General features: G+C 41.8%; 1 protein-coding gene across 1 annotated transcript in view; it reads right to left on the reverse strand.

The window, feature by feature from the left end:
* The window catches only part of LOC140548039 (uncharacterized), a 28,547-nt gene continuing 14,331 nt past the window's right edge, over positions 1–14,216 (reverse strand). The window contains exons 8-27 of the mRNA XM_072671390.1: positions 11,489–11,567; positions 11,252–11,407; positions 11,023–11,167; positions 10,718–10,890; positions 10,501–10,629; positions 10,108–10,293; positions 9,753–9,997; positions 9,520–9,662; positions 9,212–9,436; positions 8,949–9,122; positions 2,564–2,709; positions 2,328–2,483; positions 2,088–2,235; positions 1,830–2,002; positions 1,613–1,741; positions 1,220–1,405; positions 865–1,109; positions 632–774; positions 324–548; positions 1–234 (exon numbers count right to left, since the gene is read on the reverse strand). Of these exons, the coding sequence (XP_072527491.1) occupies positions 41–234; positions 324–548; positions 632–774; positions 865–1,109; positions 1,220–1,405; positions 1,613–1,741; positions 1,830–2,002; positions 2,088–2,235; positions 2,328–2,483; positions 2,564–2,709; positions 8,949–9,122; positions 9,212–9,436; positions 9,520–9,662; positions 9,753–9,997; positions 10,108–10,293; positions 10,501–10,629; positions 10,718–10,890; positions 11,023–11,167; positions 11,252–11,407; positions 11,489–11,567 (3,400 nt within the window). The 3' untranslated portion in view covers positions 1–40. The remainder of the gene's footprint in view (positions 235–323; positions 549–631; positions 775–864; positions 1,110–1,219; positions 1,406–1,612; positions 1,742–1,829; positions 2,003–2,087; positions 2,236–2,327; positions 2,484–2,563; positions 2,710–8,948; positions 9,123–9,211; positions 9,437–9,519; positions 9,663–9,752; positions 9,998–10,107; positions 10,294–10,500; positions 10,630–10,717; positions 10,891–11,022; positions 11,168–11,251; positions 11,408–11,488; positions 11,568–14,216) is intronic.

Here is a 14,216-nt window from a genome sequence, read left to right on the forward strand (position 1 = left end):
TATTGTTCTGTGTATTAAATTAAGTAAAAAGGGCATTTGTTTAAACCTTGAAGCAAAAATTATTCATATGCTGAGTAATGATAAAGGGGCAGTTTTCGTATTCTCCAGTGCAGTCACATACTGTAGCTTGGATGACATTGTCCTGGAAGAGTTTGCTGGCATCATACACCCTCAGAACAGCGCTGTACTGTCCCTGTTTCAGTGCTGTCTTGAGTGTGAGGATTATTCCAGTTTCTGCAGAAAGGAGAAAAGTTTACAGAAGTTCACAAACACTAAAGGCCAATCAGAGAAAACAGCATTCCCTAAAAACAGTAAAAACCTACTGGTTTCGTTCATCCTGGCGGTCCAGTCTCTCCTGCTGTCTCCCTGGAGTTCCACAGTGTACGGATCAGCAAAGCCAGGTCCATCCTTATCCGTCACAGACAGCAGGACTGGAGTAGACTCCTTATTACACACTCTGATCTCTCTCTCTTCAATAACAGGAGCGTTATCATTCACATCTTCCAGCACGATCACAAGGGTTCCTGTACCGGTAGCTGGAACTGGATCTGCAGAGATTTTGAAGGCCTTTAGGAGGACGATGCACCATTAAAACACTTCCTTCAGACAGAGAACCAGGAAACAGACCTACCATCATCCACAGCTAAGATCAGAGCTTTGTATTTGCCATCTTTCATGAAAGGAGACTCTCTGTCCATGGGGCTCCTCACTCTGATCAGTCCAGTCTCTCGGTCAACACTCAACCAGCCAGCAGGATCAGCGCCTACACGATATCTGCAACCCAGCATCATACAAGACTATCAGTGTTCCCATGAAGGTAAAGTATGGACGGCAATGAGGAAATCCTGATCCCTAAATTCTTACGTCACTGTCTGAGTCTTCGCTGTGTCTGGATCAGTGGCGGTGTAAACGGTTAGCTCAGTTTCAACTGCCAGATCTTCAGGTTTATAAATGATCTTCTCCACTGGGTCAAACACTGGAGCCTCATTCACATCCTGAACATTCATAATGACCGTGGCAGTGGACGTGGGGAGGGGATTGGCAAACGGAACATCGTTCTCAGCGGCCACCAGCAGAATGTACTTGTTGTTCAGCTCGAAGTCTAATGGCTGAAAAGACAAAGTACAAAGACCATGAACACAACTCACACCCTTCCCTAAAAACATCCATCATAAACATCTGAACTGAGCATCAGTGACCTGATCAGAGACTGAAGTACCTTAACAGTAGTGATGATGCCCTCCTGTTTGTTGGGTCCTGTGATAATGTTAAAAAATCCACCATTGTTTCCACCAACGATCCTGAACTTGGCCGACCAGGCAGGAGACTGAGGTTCATCTCCATCAGTCACTGGCAGCTTCACCACCACAGCTCCTACTTTATTCTCCGGGACTGATACATTGTACTGGAATACACAATACTTACATTACTAACACAACAGGTAGCAGCTTTCATTTACAGAAACGACCGGACTGGATTTGAGCTTCTGGAATGGACTGATTTCCTGAAGCAGATATCAGGATTATTACAGACAGTCAATGAATCCATTACTAAGTAACTGTTCAATGAAGCCCTGCTGACAATTAACGTATCTGTAAGCAGGAGATCTTACCGAGGTCTTTTCAAACTGGGGTGCATTGTCGTTGCTGTCCGTTACAGTAATCACAGCTGTTCCAGTGGTTACGAGGCCGTTTCCCTCCAAATCTGCAGCTTGAATCAGCAAGGTGTACTCAGGATAATTCTGAAAGAGATGATGTTCATGACTGAAACTGCTTCATTACCTCATTCCAGCCCAACCCAACACTCAGAACCCTGATTTCTGCTCTCACCTCTCTGTCCAGACCACCAGACTTCACTCTAATCCCTCCAGTGACCGAGTTAATGTCAAACAGGCTTGGATTTGGCGGTTGTGGATTCTGACTGATGATGGAGTATCTGATATCAGCATTAGCAGTGTTAGGATCATCTGCATCAGTGGCTGTGACCGTCATGAACTCAAAATCTTCAGGAAGAGAGATGTGATGAAGACCATCATTAAAACCATCATGATATGAACAGCAGATATTTGTCAAAATCAATATAGCTACCTTTAGCTGAAGCTTCTGGAACACTGCCAAGGAAAGGATTTTGGGTGAAGATGGGCTTATTATCATTCTGGTCAATCACAGTGACGATAACCTCCATAGGAGCTTCTCTAACATTCTCCTCATCAGGTGAAACAGCATGAACTTGAAGCTGGAAGCAGCAGAAGAATACAGAGTTGTTAAATGAAGGTTTGGAGGGATTTCTAGTGTAGAGCTTCAGCGAGGAGAACCTAAGTCTCTTACCACATAATTATCTTTTTCCTCTCTGTCTAGAGGCTTTGTTACATAGAGTGAACCATTGTTTCTGTTTATGGTAAAAACTCCCACTGGAGGCTGGTCTACTCCTTCACCAGTGATGCTGTACACCATCCTAATTTCCTTAGAAAGACTGGACTTGATCTGAACACAGAGGAGAGAATTCAGTACAAAATAGAACACAGAGAAGATCTTCGGTTTAATTAGGAATCATCTCTACATACCTTTGATATCTCCATGGGGAAAACGCCTCCAAGATTCTCTGAGAAAGAGATTGGTGGAATCACCCAGTCTCTCTTTCTCCTTCTGAGTCCTGCTGAAGAATCTGGAACCTCAAGAATCGGACCAGCTGGGTTGCAAGTTGGACAAGCTTGATTGTATTTATATCCAACACAACACACAGCAAAGACAAACACATACAGATGTTGACAGATGTTGCTTCCAACATGAATATATTTTTGCAATTTTATGATTTATGGAAATTATCTCTTAATAAACAAACATACTAAATATAGACATCCACTGTTAAAAGTATTAGATCCATTAGGAACTTTTGGAGGTTCTTCAATTTGAAACTGTGGAGGAACCTCATAAGGTGCTTTGAGGAACCTTTTTCTTCTAATAACCTTTTATTGAAGGCACCTTGAGAGGTTCCACCACATCTTTAAATTGAAGAACTTTGAAATGTTCCTCATGAATGTATACTTTTCACAGTGTCAGGAGGTATAAGAATAAACATACTACAATACAAACTGCACACCAGCAAGTGGCTGAGTCGAATCTTTAGCGCTGGGACCCTTGTGGTCCTGGAATGGTGACAGATTAGCAACAACAATCCAGATCTGAAAAGATATATAAAAAAGATCTGTAAAATAAATATCTCTATAAACAGTAGCATAAAATTCTAGTTGAGATGTTTCCTCACCTGGAGAAAAGCTAGTAGGAGAGGAAGAATCATCTTGCTGTGAGACGTGGTGAAAAGTCTGACGTGAAAAGGAATTGCTTAATGCTTTAAACTCAGTCGAGCTGTATGGTCTGGCCTGTTAGTTCCTATCCGCAACCACAAACTTACTAAGTGTTGTTCTCAGACATCAGCGCAGTGTCATATTTCACACAGTGACTACACTCTATAGTTGTTTGATTGTCTGAAAGCACAGCTCTTACAGACCAGATAACAGAGTAATTTGTTGAGCAGCTGATCCACAGCACCACTGTAACACTCTACGTCCAAAGCAGACAACTTGTGAACCTGGTAAATGAATGGAGCCTCATGTTTGGAGAAAAGACTGTTGCTGCCTCTGGACCTGTCCACCAAGGTTTGGTTTCAGAGGAAGTCCTTGAAGATTCCTGAGTGGTTTGTCATAGTCGTCTGACTTGAACCCCATATAAAATCCTCTAAAATCTTTGAAGACGGTTGCAGCAGCAAACCCAACAATTTTAGTGAACTTTAGGCCACTGCCCATGAGGAATGGAATAAGATTCCTTAGGGATTCTGCCAGAAGCTGATGTACACTTGTCCTAAAGGCAGTGAACCTAATCCTAACCCACATTCTAGCACTAATCTTAACCTTAACCTTAACCCAAAACCTAATCTTAGACTTCATTCTGACCCCAATCTTAACCCTAACCTCAACCCGAAACCTATCCCTAACCCTGGTCCAAATCCTAAACTTAACCTCAACCCAAAACCTAATCCTAACCCTCAATCTGACCCCAATTCCAACTCTAAACTTAACCCAAAACCTATCCTTAACCCTGGTCCTGATCCTAACCTTAACCTCACCCCAAAACCTATCCCTAACCCTGGTCCTGATCCTAACCTTAACCCTAACCATCATCCTGGCTATAATTTAAATCTTTACTCTTAATCTTAGTCTAATCCAGTTAGTCTCCAGTTCCAGACTGGTGTCAGCAGCAGGTCTGTAGCAGCTGGTAGAGCATGGTGAGATGGTCAGTATCAGAGCTGTTAGATGATTAGTGATCCCTCAGGTGAACATCTACAGATCTGAACCTGGTCTCTAATGTGAAGAACAGCTGGGTTCAGTAGAAGTCTGCAGTGAAAGTCTCTTGATGATCTACTGAATGACCAGATGCTGCTCGGCTGGTGTTGAGATGTAACTGAGAGTCTGATTAGTGTTTATTTCATCCTCATCCTTATTCAACCTCTCCAGAACTGTTTAAAACTGCACAATTTTAATTCACACAGTTAGCCGTTCCTATGGTGACATAAGAACGTCTAAGAGCATCTGTCTGAACTCAGAGTTGCGTTAGAGCAGAGTGTGAATCTCTCAGCCAGTGTTGTTTATTTAACACCTTTCAGAGGTTGCGTGCTCAAAAAGCAAACGCTGGTTTTAGGTGACAAAACTGCTCTAGTTAGGGTTTCTGCTTCTTTAAAAAGGGACGCTTCATAAAAACTGAATTTTGTTCACTTTATTAAAATGAACGTTGATGGTTTTGATGTGGTGTGTAAACATTTCATTCAGTCCATATATGGAAAGTTTGAAAAATAATTATTTTTTCATTTTACAACAATATGCAAAAGTTTGGGCACCCTCAGTTAAAGTATCTGTCTGCTAGTTCATGCACAGGAGAGTGTAAGAGAGGAGGGAGAATTCAGAGGAGTTCTGAGTGGCTTGGGTGTGTAAAGCCGAGCCCCCACCAGGGCTGGCCGAGCAGTAGAGAAGAAGGGAGAAAATGGGGTGGTGGTGGGTGCAAAGCTGAAATGATCTATCTGGTCTTCAGACCTCTATCTGATCATCTTTAGACCTTCTACTCTATCTGATCTTCTCCAGACCTCTATCTGATCATCTTCTGACCTCTACTCTATCTGACTTTCTCCAGACCTCTATCTGATCATCTTTAGACCTTCTACTCTATCTGACCTTCTCCAGACCTATACTCTATCTGACTTTCTCCAGACCTCTATCTGATCATCTTTAGACCTTCTACTCTATCTGACCTTCTCCAGACCTCTACTCTATCTGATCTTCTTCAAACCTTGACTCTATCTAATCTTCTCCAGACCTCTATCTGATCATCTTCGGACCTCTACTCTATCTGACCTTCATTAGATCTCTACTCTATCTGCCCTTCTCCAGACCTCTATCTGATTATCTTCAGACCTCTACTCTATTTGAACATCTTTACTCTATCTGACCTTCTTTAGATCTCTACTCTATGTGACCTTCTCCAGACCTCTATATGATAATCTTCAGACCTCTACTCTATCTGATCTTCTTTGCTCTATCTGATCTTCTTCAGACCTCAGCTCCTTTTCAGACCTTTTTCTTTTTCCCAGTGCCTGAAGCCACACTGGTGACCTCTGCTGGTTAAATGCATGAAAATGCAAAACATAATCTATGCAGTAGGTGGCACTACTTTGCCTTTGGTTTAAAAAATGCATAATTTACTTTTTAGAAACATTCAAACCAGCTTAAATGCTCTCCCCATGTCCAATGTCCCACTTGTGGAGCAGATCATTAAAAAAAGTTTAACAGCTATGAAGGATCTTTACAATGCATGAGGATAATTTCCCCATCAAAAGAGCTTAGAAGGAACCAGAACAGAACAATAGAAGAAGAAGAAAGTGAGCACAGTCTGAACCACGGTATAGAACCCTGCCATTGCCTGCCTTTTTTTTCTCTCAGATGTTGAGCAACATCTGGCAGTTTGTGTTTGTAATGTAAAGTCTGCACAGAAACACAGCACACTAAGCACTAATCCTGTACAGCTCAGACAGATCCAGCTCTCGACATCCTTTTATATTTTATAATATTCACATTACTTTCTTCAATTACACAAATTCAGACATTTCTTTTCAACCATGCTTAAACAGAATTATTTTTAAAAGTAAACTCATTAAACAGCCCTGGACAGAAATGAAGGTACCCTTAACTTAATATTTTGCTGCACAACTTTTTGAGGCAATCACTGCAATCAAACGATCAATCAAACTGTCAATGAGACTTCTGCACCTCTCAGCAGGTATTTTGGCCCACTCCTCATGAGCAAACTGCTCCAGTTGTCTTAGGTTCAATGGGTGCCCAGATGGCATTTTTGAGCTCCTCTAAAAGATGCTCAATAGGATTTAGGTCAGGGCTCATAGAGGGCCTCTTCAGAATAGTCCAATGTTTTCCTCTTAGCCATTCTTAGGTGTTTTTAGCTATGTATTTTGGGTCACCCTGTTGCAAGACCCATGACCCAGGACTGAGACCAAGCTTTCTGACACTGGGCAGCGCATTTCTCTTGATAGTATTGAGATTTCATTGTACCCTGCACTGATTCAAGACACCCTGTGCCAGATGCAGCAAAGCAGCCCTAGAACATAACAGAGCCTCCTCCATGTTTCACAGTAGGGACAGTGTTCTTCATTATACATATGCTTCATTTTTTCATCTGTGAACATAGAGCTGATGTGACTTGGCAAAAAGTTACATGTTTGTTTATCTGTCCATAGGACATTCCCCAAGAAGCTTTAGGGCTTGTCAACATGTAATTTGGCAAAATTCAGTCGGGCTTTTTTATGATTTTTCAACAATGGTGTCCTCCTTGGTCATCTCCCATGAAGTCCACTTTGGCTTAAACAATGATGGATGGTGCAATCTGACACTGCTGTTCCTTGAGCTTGAAGTTCACCTTTAATCTTTCTCTAAAGTTTTTCTGGGCTCCTTTGTTACCATTCATATTATCCATCTTTTTGATTTGTCATCAATTTTTCTCCTGCGGCCACGTCCAGAGAGGTTGGCTACAGTCTCATGGATCTTAAATTTCTGAATTATATGTGCACCTGTAGTCACATGCAGTCACATGCAGGAACATCAAGCTGCTTGGAGATGGTCTTATAACCTTTACCTTTAACATGCGTGTCTATAATTTTATTTCTAATCTCCTTGTAGTGGACACACCTTGATTTTAAATGTCCCTTTGGTCACATTATTTTCAGGGGTACCATAATTTTTGACCAGGCCTGTTTAATGAGTTTACTTTTTAAAATAATTCCATTGAAGCATGGTTCAAAATCAATGTTGGGTTTTCATTTGTTCATTTTCAAAGAATTTTTATTTATTATTTCTTTTGTCAGATTCAGTTTATTTCTGTGAACATTGTGGGGTTTTCCTTCATTAACTGAGGGGTACCAACAATTTTGTCCACATGTGTATGTCCCCTTAAGGTGCTGGTAAGCACTGGCCACAGTTCTGATTTCCATGTTTACACAAATAAAATAAATTAAGGTGTAATTAAGGCCTGTTGAGAATGCAGTTCTGGAAATCAGTGTATTTACCTATGTCCACCAATTCAGCCTACAGCACTTGAGCTCCACTGCTTCATGTGGACATCACAAGGACTGTTTCAGTTAATGAGGTAAATCAGATGCTTTCTTACCATGAAAAGCATTGAGTTGCGATGGCTGACCATTTGAGGGTTTCCCTTATGTAGTGACCCCAGAATGTCAGTCGCACAGCTGCAACTCGCTGGGATTAAGAGTGGAAGGATGGAAGAGTTAAAGGGGCAGTAAGGTGGATATATTAAATACTGATAGATTTGATGTTGGAGGTGTTTGTGTACTGTGCACTCCAGCAACATCTGCTGGTCAACAGCATGTAAATGGTAATGTAGAAAATCAATCCAGCAGATGGCGGTGTTTGCTTTTGATTGATAAAATAAAATGTGAAACCATAAATAAACATAAAAAACCCTCTTTATATATTATTCTATATATATTTTTATATACTTTTGTGTATCATAGTTTTATCAAAAGCTTAAGGCCACTGCAGACCTTGACAATGAAAAGGACGAGAAATTAAAATGTGGTTTCAGAGAGAATAAGAACATCGGACAAAGATAACTGCTTCCTTTAATAAACATTATAACTATCAGAAGGAAAAGAGTAAATTACAGAGTACATGATCATCAGTCACAGTCTGGGACAGTCCTGCAGATAATAAGATGCGTAATACACAGGTTCTACAGAATGAAGTTGCAGGAAAGAGAAAATTTCTGAAACTGTAAATATATGAAAGTAAATTCTGCAGTATATTCAATTAAACCCAACTAAGATATAAACTAACCCTCGTGCACTAGTTTAAATCTTCAGACAAAAATAATGAACCACTACTGGTACTCCAGGGCAGTCACGTACAGATGCTTGGACAGTGTTGTCTTGTGACATCTATATAAAATCTAGGCCTTGGCTGTGAAATGCTCCAAATATTTTTAATCAATACTAATTTTATGACTGCATGTTTGCTTCTAGGAAAACCAGATACACTAAACCTGACAATGACAGTGATGCTGAGGTTAAACTACACTCAGAACACTTTACAGAGGGGCTTTAGCTCAGCCAGCATGCTCATGTGCTCCATGAGGAGAACTTTATAGATGTTCTGATGAACACAGTGATGGAGAACCACCACCACTTTCTGTAGGAATATTAGTATTAGTGTTTATTCTAATATCAGTGATTTACTGAGCAGATAAACACTTACTGACCAGATGAGCAGCTCTTCACTTTTATTTAGGGGGGCTAACACTTTTGCACAGTGCTGTATATATTGTTCTGTGTATTAAATTAAGTAAAAAGGGCATTTGTTTAAACCTTGAATCAAAAATTATTCATATGCTGAGTAATGATAAAGGGGCAGTTTTCGTATTCTCCAGTGCAGTCACATACTGTAGCTTGGATGACATTGTCCTGGAAGTGTCTGCTGGTATCATACACCCTCAGAACAACGCTGTACTGTCCCTGTTTCAGTGTTGTCTTGAGTATGAGTGTAATTCCAGTTTCTGCAGAAAGGATAAAAGTTTACAGAAGTTCACAAACACTAAAGGCCAATCAGAGAAAACAGTATTCCCTAAAAACAGTAAAAACCTACTGGTTTCGTCCATCCTGGCGGTCCAGTCTCTCCTGCTGTCTCCCTGGAGTTCCACAGTGTACGGATCAGCAAAACCGGGCCCATCCTTATCCGTCACAGACAGCAGGACTGGAGTAGACTCCTTATTGCACACTCTGATCTTACTCTCTTCAATAACAGGAGCATTATCGTTCACATCTTCCAGCACGATCACAAGGGTTCCTGTACCGGTAGCTGGAACTGGATCTGCAGAGATTTTGAAGGCCTTTAGGAGGAGGATGCACCATTAAAACACTTCCTTCAGACAGAGAACAAGGAAACGGACCTACCATCATCCACAGCTAAGATCAGAGCTTTGTATTTGCCATCTTTCACGAAAGGAGACTCTCTGTCCATGGGGCTCCTCACTCTGATCAGTCCAGTCTCTCGGTCAACACTCAGCCAACCAGCAGGATCAGCGCCTACACGATATCTGTAACCCAGCATCATACAGTACTATCAGTGTTCCCATGAAGGTAAAGTATGGACGGCAATGAGGAAATCCTGATCCCTTAATTCTTACGTCACTGTCTGAGTCTTCGCTGTGTCTGGATCAGTGGTGGTGTAAACGGTTAGCTCAGTTTCAACCGCCAGATCTTCAGGTTTATAAACGATCTTCTCCACTGGGTCAAACACTGGAGCCTCGTTCACATCCTGAACATTCACAATGACCGTGGCAGTGGACGTGGGAAGTGGACTGGCAAATGGAACATCGTTCTCAGCGGCCACTAGCAGAGTGTACTTGTTGTTCAGCTCGAAGTCTAATGGCTGAAAAGACAAAGTACAAAGACCATGAACACAACTCACACCCTTCCCTAAAAACATCCATCATAAACATCTGAACTGAACATCAGTGACCTGATCAGAGACTGAAGTACCTTAACAGTAGTGATGATGCCCTCCTGTTTGTTGGGTCCTGTGCTAATGTTAAAAAATCCTCCATTGTTTCCACCAACGATCCTGAACTTGGCCGACCAGGCAGGAGACAGAGGTTCATCTCCATCAGTCACTGGCAGCTTCACCACCACAGCTCCTACTTTATTCTCTGGGACTGATACACTGTACTGGAAGACACAATACTTACATTACTAACACAACAGGTAGCAGCTTTCATTTACAGAAATGACCAGACTGGATTTGAGCTTCTGGAATGGACTGATTTCCTGAAGCAGATCTCAGGATTATTACAGACAGTCGATGAATCCATTACTAAGTAACTGTTCAATGAAGCCCTGCTGACAATTAACGTATCTGTAAGCAGGAGATCTTACCGAGGCCTTTTCAAACTGGGGTGCGTTGTCGTTGCTGTCCGTTACAGTAATCACAGCTGTTCCAGTGGTTACGAGGCCGTTTCCCTCCAAATCTGCAGCTTGAATCAGCAAGGTGTACTCAGGATAATTCTGAAAGAGATGATGTTCATGACTGAAACTGCTTCATTACCTCATTCCAGCCCAACCCATCACTCAGAACCTTGATTTCTGCCCTCACCTCTCTGTCCAGACCTCCAGACTTCACTCGAATCCCTCCAGTGACCGGGTTAATGTCAAACAGGCTTGGATTTGGCTGTTGTGGATTCTGACTGATGATGGAGTATCTGATATCAGCATTAGCAGTGTTAAGATCATCTGCATCAGTGGCTGTGACCGTCATGAACTCAAATCCTTTAAAATTAGAGTAATGTACAGCATGAGATAAGGAGCCCACAGTGAAGCATCATCATCATCATCATCATCATCATCAATAGGAAGGTAGGCAGTAAAACATTAGATTTGTGTCATACTCTTTATACTTACTAGGACCTGCAGCTTCTGAAACACTGCCAAGGAAAGGGTTTTGGGTGAAGATGGACTTATTATCATTCTGGTCGATCACATGGACGATAACCTCCATAGGAGCTTCTCTAACCTCACCATCAGCTGAAAAAGCATGAACTTGAAGCTGGAACCAGCAGAAGAATACAGAGCTGTTAAATGAAGGTTTGGAGGGATTTCTAGTGTAGAGCTTCAGCGAGGAGACTCTTACCACATAATGATCTTTGACCTCTCTGTCTACAGACTTTGTTACAAAGAGCCAACCAGTGTTTCTATTTATGGTGAAAAGTCCCACTGGAGGCTGGTCTGCTCCTTCACCAGTGATGCTGAACACCATCCTAGTTTCCTTAGAACGACTAGAATGGATCTGAACACAGAGGAGAGAATTTCTTAAACTATAGAACATAGGAAAGAATTACCGTCTGAATTAGGGATCATCTACACTTACCCGCACCAACTCCTTGGGGAAAGGACCTCGGCCATTCTCTAAGAAAGACATTGGTGGAATCACCCACTCTCTCTTTCTCCTCTTCAGTCCTGCTGAAGATCCTTGAAACTCCAGATCTGGATCATTGAATTAACACACACAAACACACACACACACTTCAATATACATCCATCAGCAATGCACTGAATTCTCTAATACTGAGAGTATTCCTCCTTCAGAAGAGCATCCAGCAGAACCAGCAGAACCAGAACAGAGCTGGAAAACAGGCCATCATTATATAGTGTATCACAAAAGTGAGTACACTCCTCACATTTCTGCAGATATTTAAGTATATCTTTTCATAGGACAACACTGACAAAATGACACTTTGACACAATGAAACGTGAGTCTGTGTGCAGCTTATATAACAGTGTAAATTTATTCTTCCCTCGAAATAACTCAATATACAGCCATTAATGTCTAAACCACCGGCAACAAAAGTGAGTACACCCCTTAGTGAAAGTTCCTGAAGAGAGTTCCCCTCTAGTGACTTCATCAGATGAGAAGTCAGTGCCACTGGCCTGTAGCTGTTTTGTGTGGCCACCATTATTTTCCAGAACTGCCTTAACTCTCCTGGGCATGGAGTTTACCAGAGCTTCACAGATTGCCACTGGAAAGCTTTTCCACTCCTCCATGATGACATCACGGAGCTGGCGGATATTCGAGACCTTGCGCTCTTCCACCTTCTGCTTGAGGATGCCCCAAAGATCTTCTATTGGATTTAGGTCTGGAGATATGCTTGACCAGTCCATCACCTTTACCCTCAGCCTCTTCAATAAAGCAGTGGTCATCTTAGATGTGTTTGGGGTCATTATCATGCTGGAACACTGCCCTGCGACCCAGTATCCGGAGGGAGGGGATCATGCTCTGCTTCAGTATTTCACAGTACATACTGGAGTTCATGTGTCCCTCAATTAAATGTAACTCCCCAGCACCTGCTGCACTCATGCGGCCCCAGACCATGGCATTCCCACCACCATGCTTGACACACTTATCTATGTACTCCACACCTAATTGCCGCCACACATGTTTGAGACCATCTGTACCAAACAAATTAATCTTGGTCTCATCAGACCATAGGACATGGTTCCAGTAATCCATGTCCTTTGTTGACACATCTTCAGCAAACAGTTTGCAGGCTTTCTTGTGTACAAACTTCAGAAGAGGCTTCCTTCTGGGGTGACAGTCATGCAGACCAATTAGATGTATTGTGCGGTGTATGGCCTGAGCACTGACAGGTTGACCCCCCACCTCTTCAATCTCTGCAGCAATGCTGACAGCACTTCTGCTCCTATCTTTCAAAGACAGCATTTGGATGTGACACTGAGCACGTGCACTCAACTTCTCGCATGGTCTTTTCTGAGTAGACCCTGCTCTTTTAAAATGCTGGAAAAATAATTTAGGAAAAAGCTTGGCCACTGTGTTGCAGCTCAGTTTCAGGGTGTTGGCAATCTTCTTGTAGCCTTGGCCATCTTCATGTAGCGCAACAATTCATCTTTTAAGATCCTCAGAGAGTTCTTTGCCATGAGGTGCCATGTTGGAACTTTCAGTGACCAGTTTGAGAGTGAGAGCTGTACTACAAAATTGAACACACCTGCTCCCTATGCACACCTGAGACCTAGTAACACTAATGAGTCACATGACATTTTGAAGGGAAAATTACAAGCAGTGCTCAATTTAGGGGTGTAGTCTCTTAGGGGTGTACTCACTTTTGTTGCCGGTGGTTTAGATATTAATGGCTGTATATTGAGTTATTTCGAGGGAAGAATAAATTTACACTGTTATATAAGCTGCACACAGACTCACTTTTCATTGTGTCAAAGTGTCATTTTGTCAGTGTTGTCCCATGAAAAGATATACCTAAATATCTGCAGGAATGTGAGGGGTGTACTCACTTTTGTGATACACTGTACAAAGCCAGGGAGAGGTCAGGACACAGGCAAAGCCATAATCCCAGTTACACACAGCAGACGATCAGACCAGAAGAACCACCAAAGCACCACAAAAGCACTGAGGAGCTTTAGAAGAGTCCTACTCAGTCCAAACATGAAGGAGATAAGCCTCAGGTGAAGGGTGGAGCTTAGCCCTGGCACATGACCTGTGCATGAGCTTCCCGCTGAGGCCAGCAGATGGAGACATTACAAATGTTTCTTCTTATCAGTGTAAACTTACAAAATATTAACTTTTCTATATTTAAATAAATACTCCAGTTCTTCAGTCTGGAAAATGTATTATGACACATTAATTACATATTAATGCCTAATTTCATTGATTATTAATTTTATTAATGGTGTTTTATTTATGTTATTTTATTATTATTGGGAAAGTTACTTCTGATGTTTCCATAATGTTCGGTTTTGTCTAACTGGTTATGAAAGAAACCTTCTAGTAACGTAGTGATGCAAACCATGATTAAGTCACACCTTTTCAAAATGTTCCTGGAATGTTATTTGTGGAACATGACCAGGCTAATCTTCTTGAAACGTTTTTAAACATTAGCAGACTACATAATATACAGTCTTTACTTCCTATAGCTACTTTGCCCAAATGTCCATGCTCCCTGTCCACTAAAGAAAGTCCTTTTGAGGCTGCTTCAGGAGGTCATGGACGCAAGGCTAATAATGCTAAAAGCTTATGCTATAGACTGTCCAGAAAAGGAAAAAAAAGCCAAGACCAAGGGAAGACCAGG

This window comes from Salminus brasiliensis, chromosome 25 (genome assembly GCF_030463535.1).
Source record: "Salminus brasiliensis chromosome 25, fSalBra1.hap2, whole genome shotgun sequence".
NCBI lineage: Eukaryota > Metazoa > Chordata > Actinopteri > Characiformes > Bryconidae > Salminus > Salminus brasiliensis.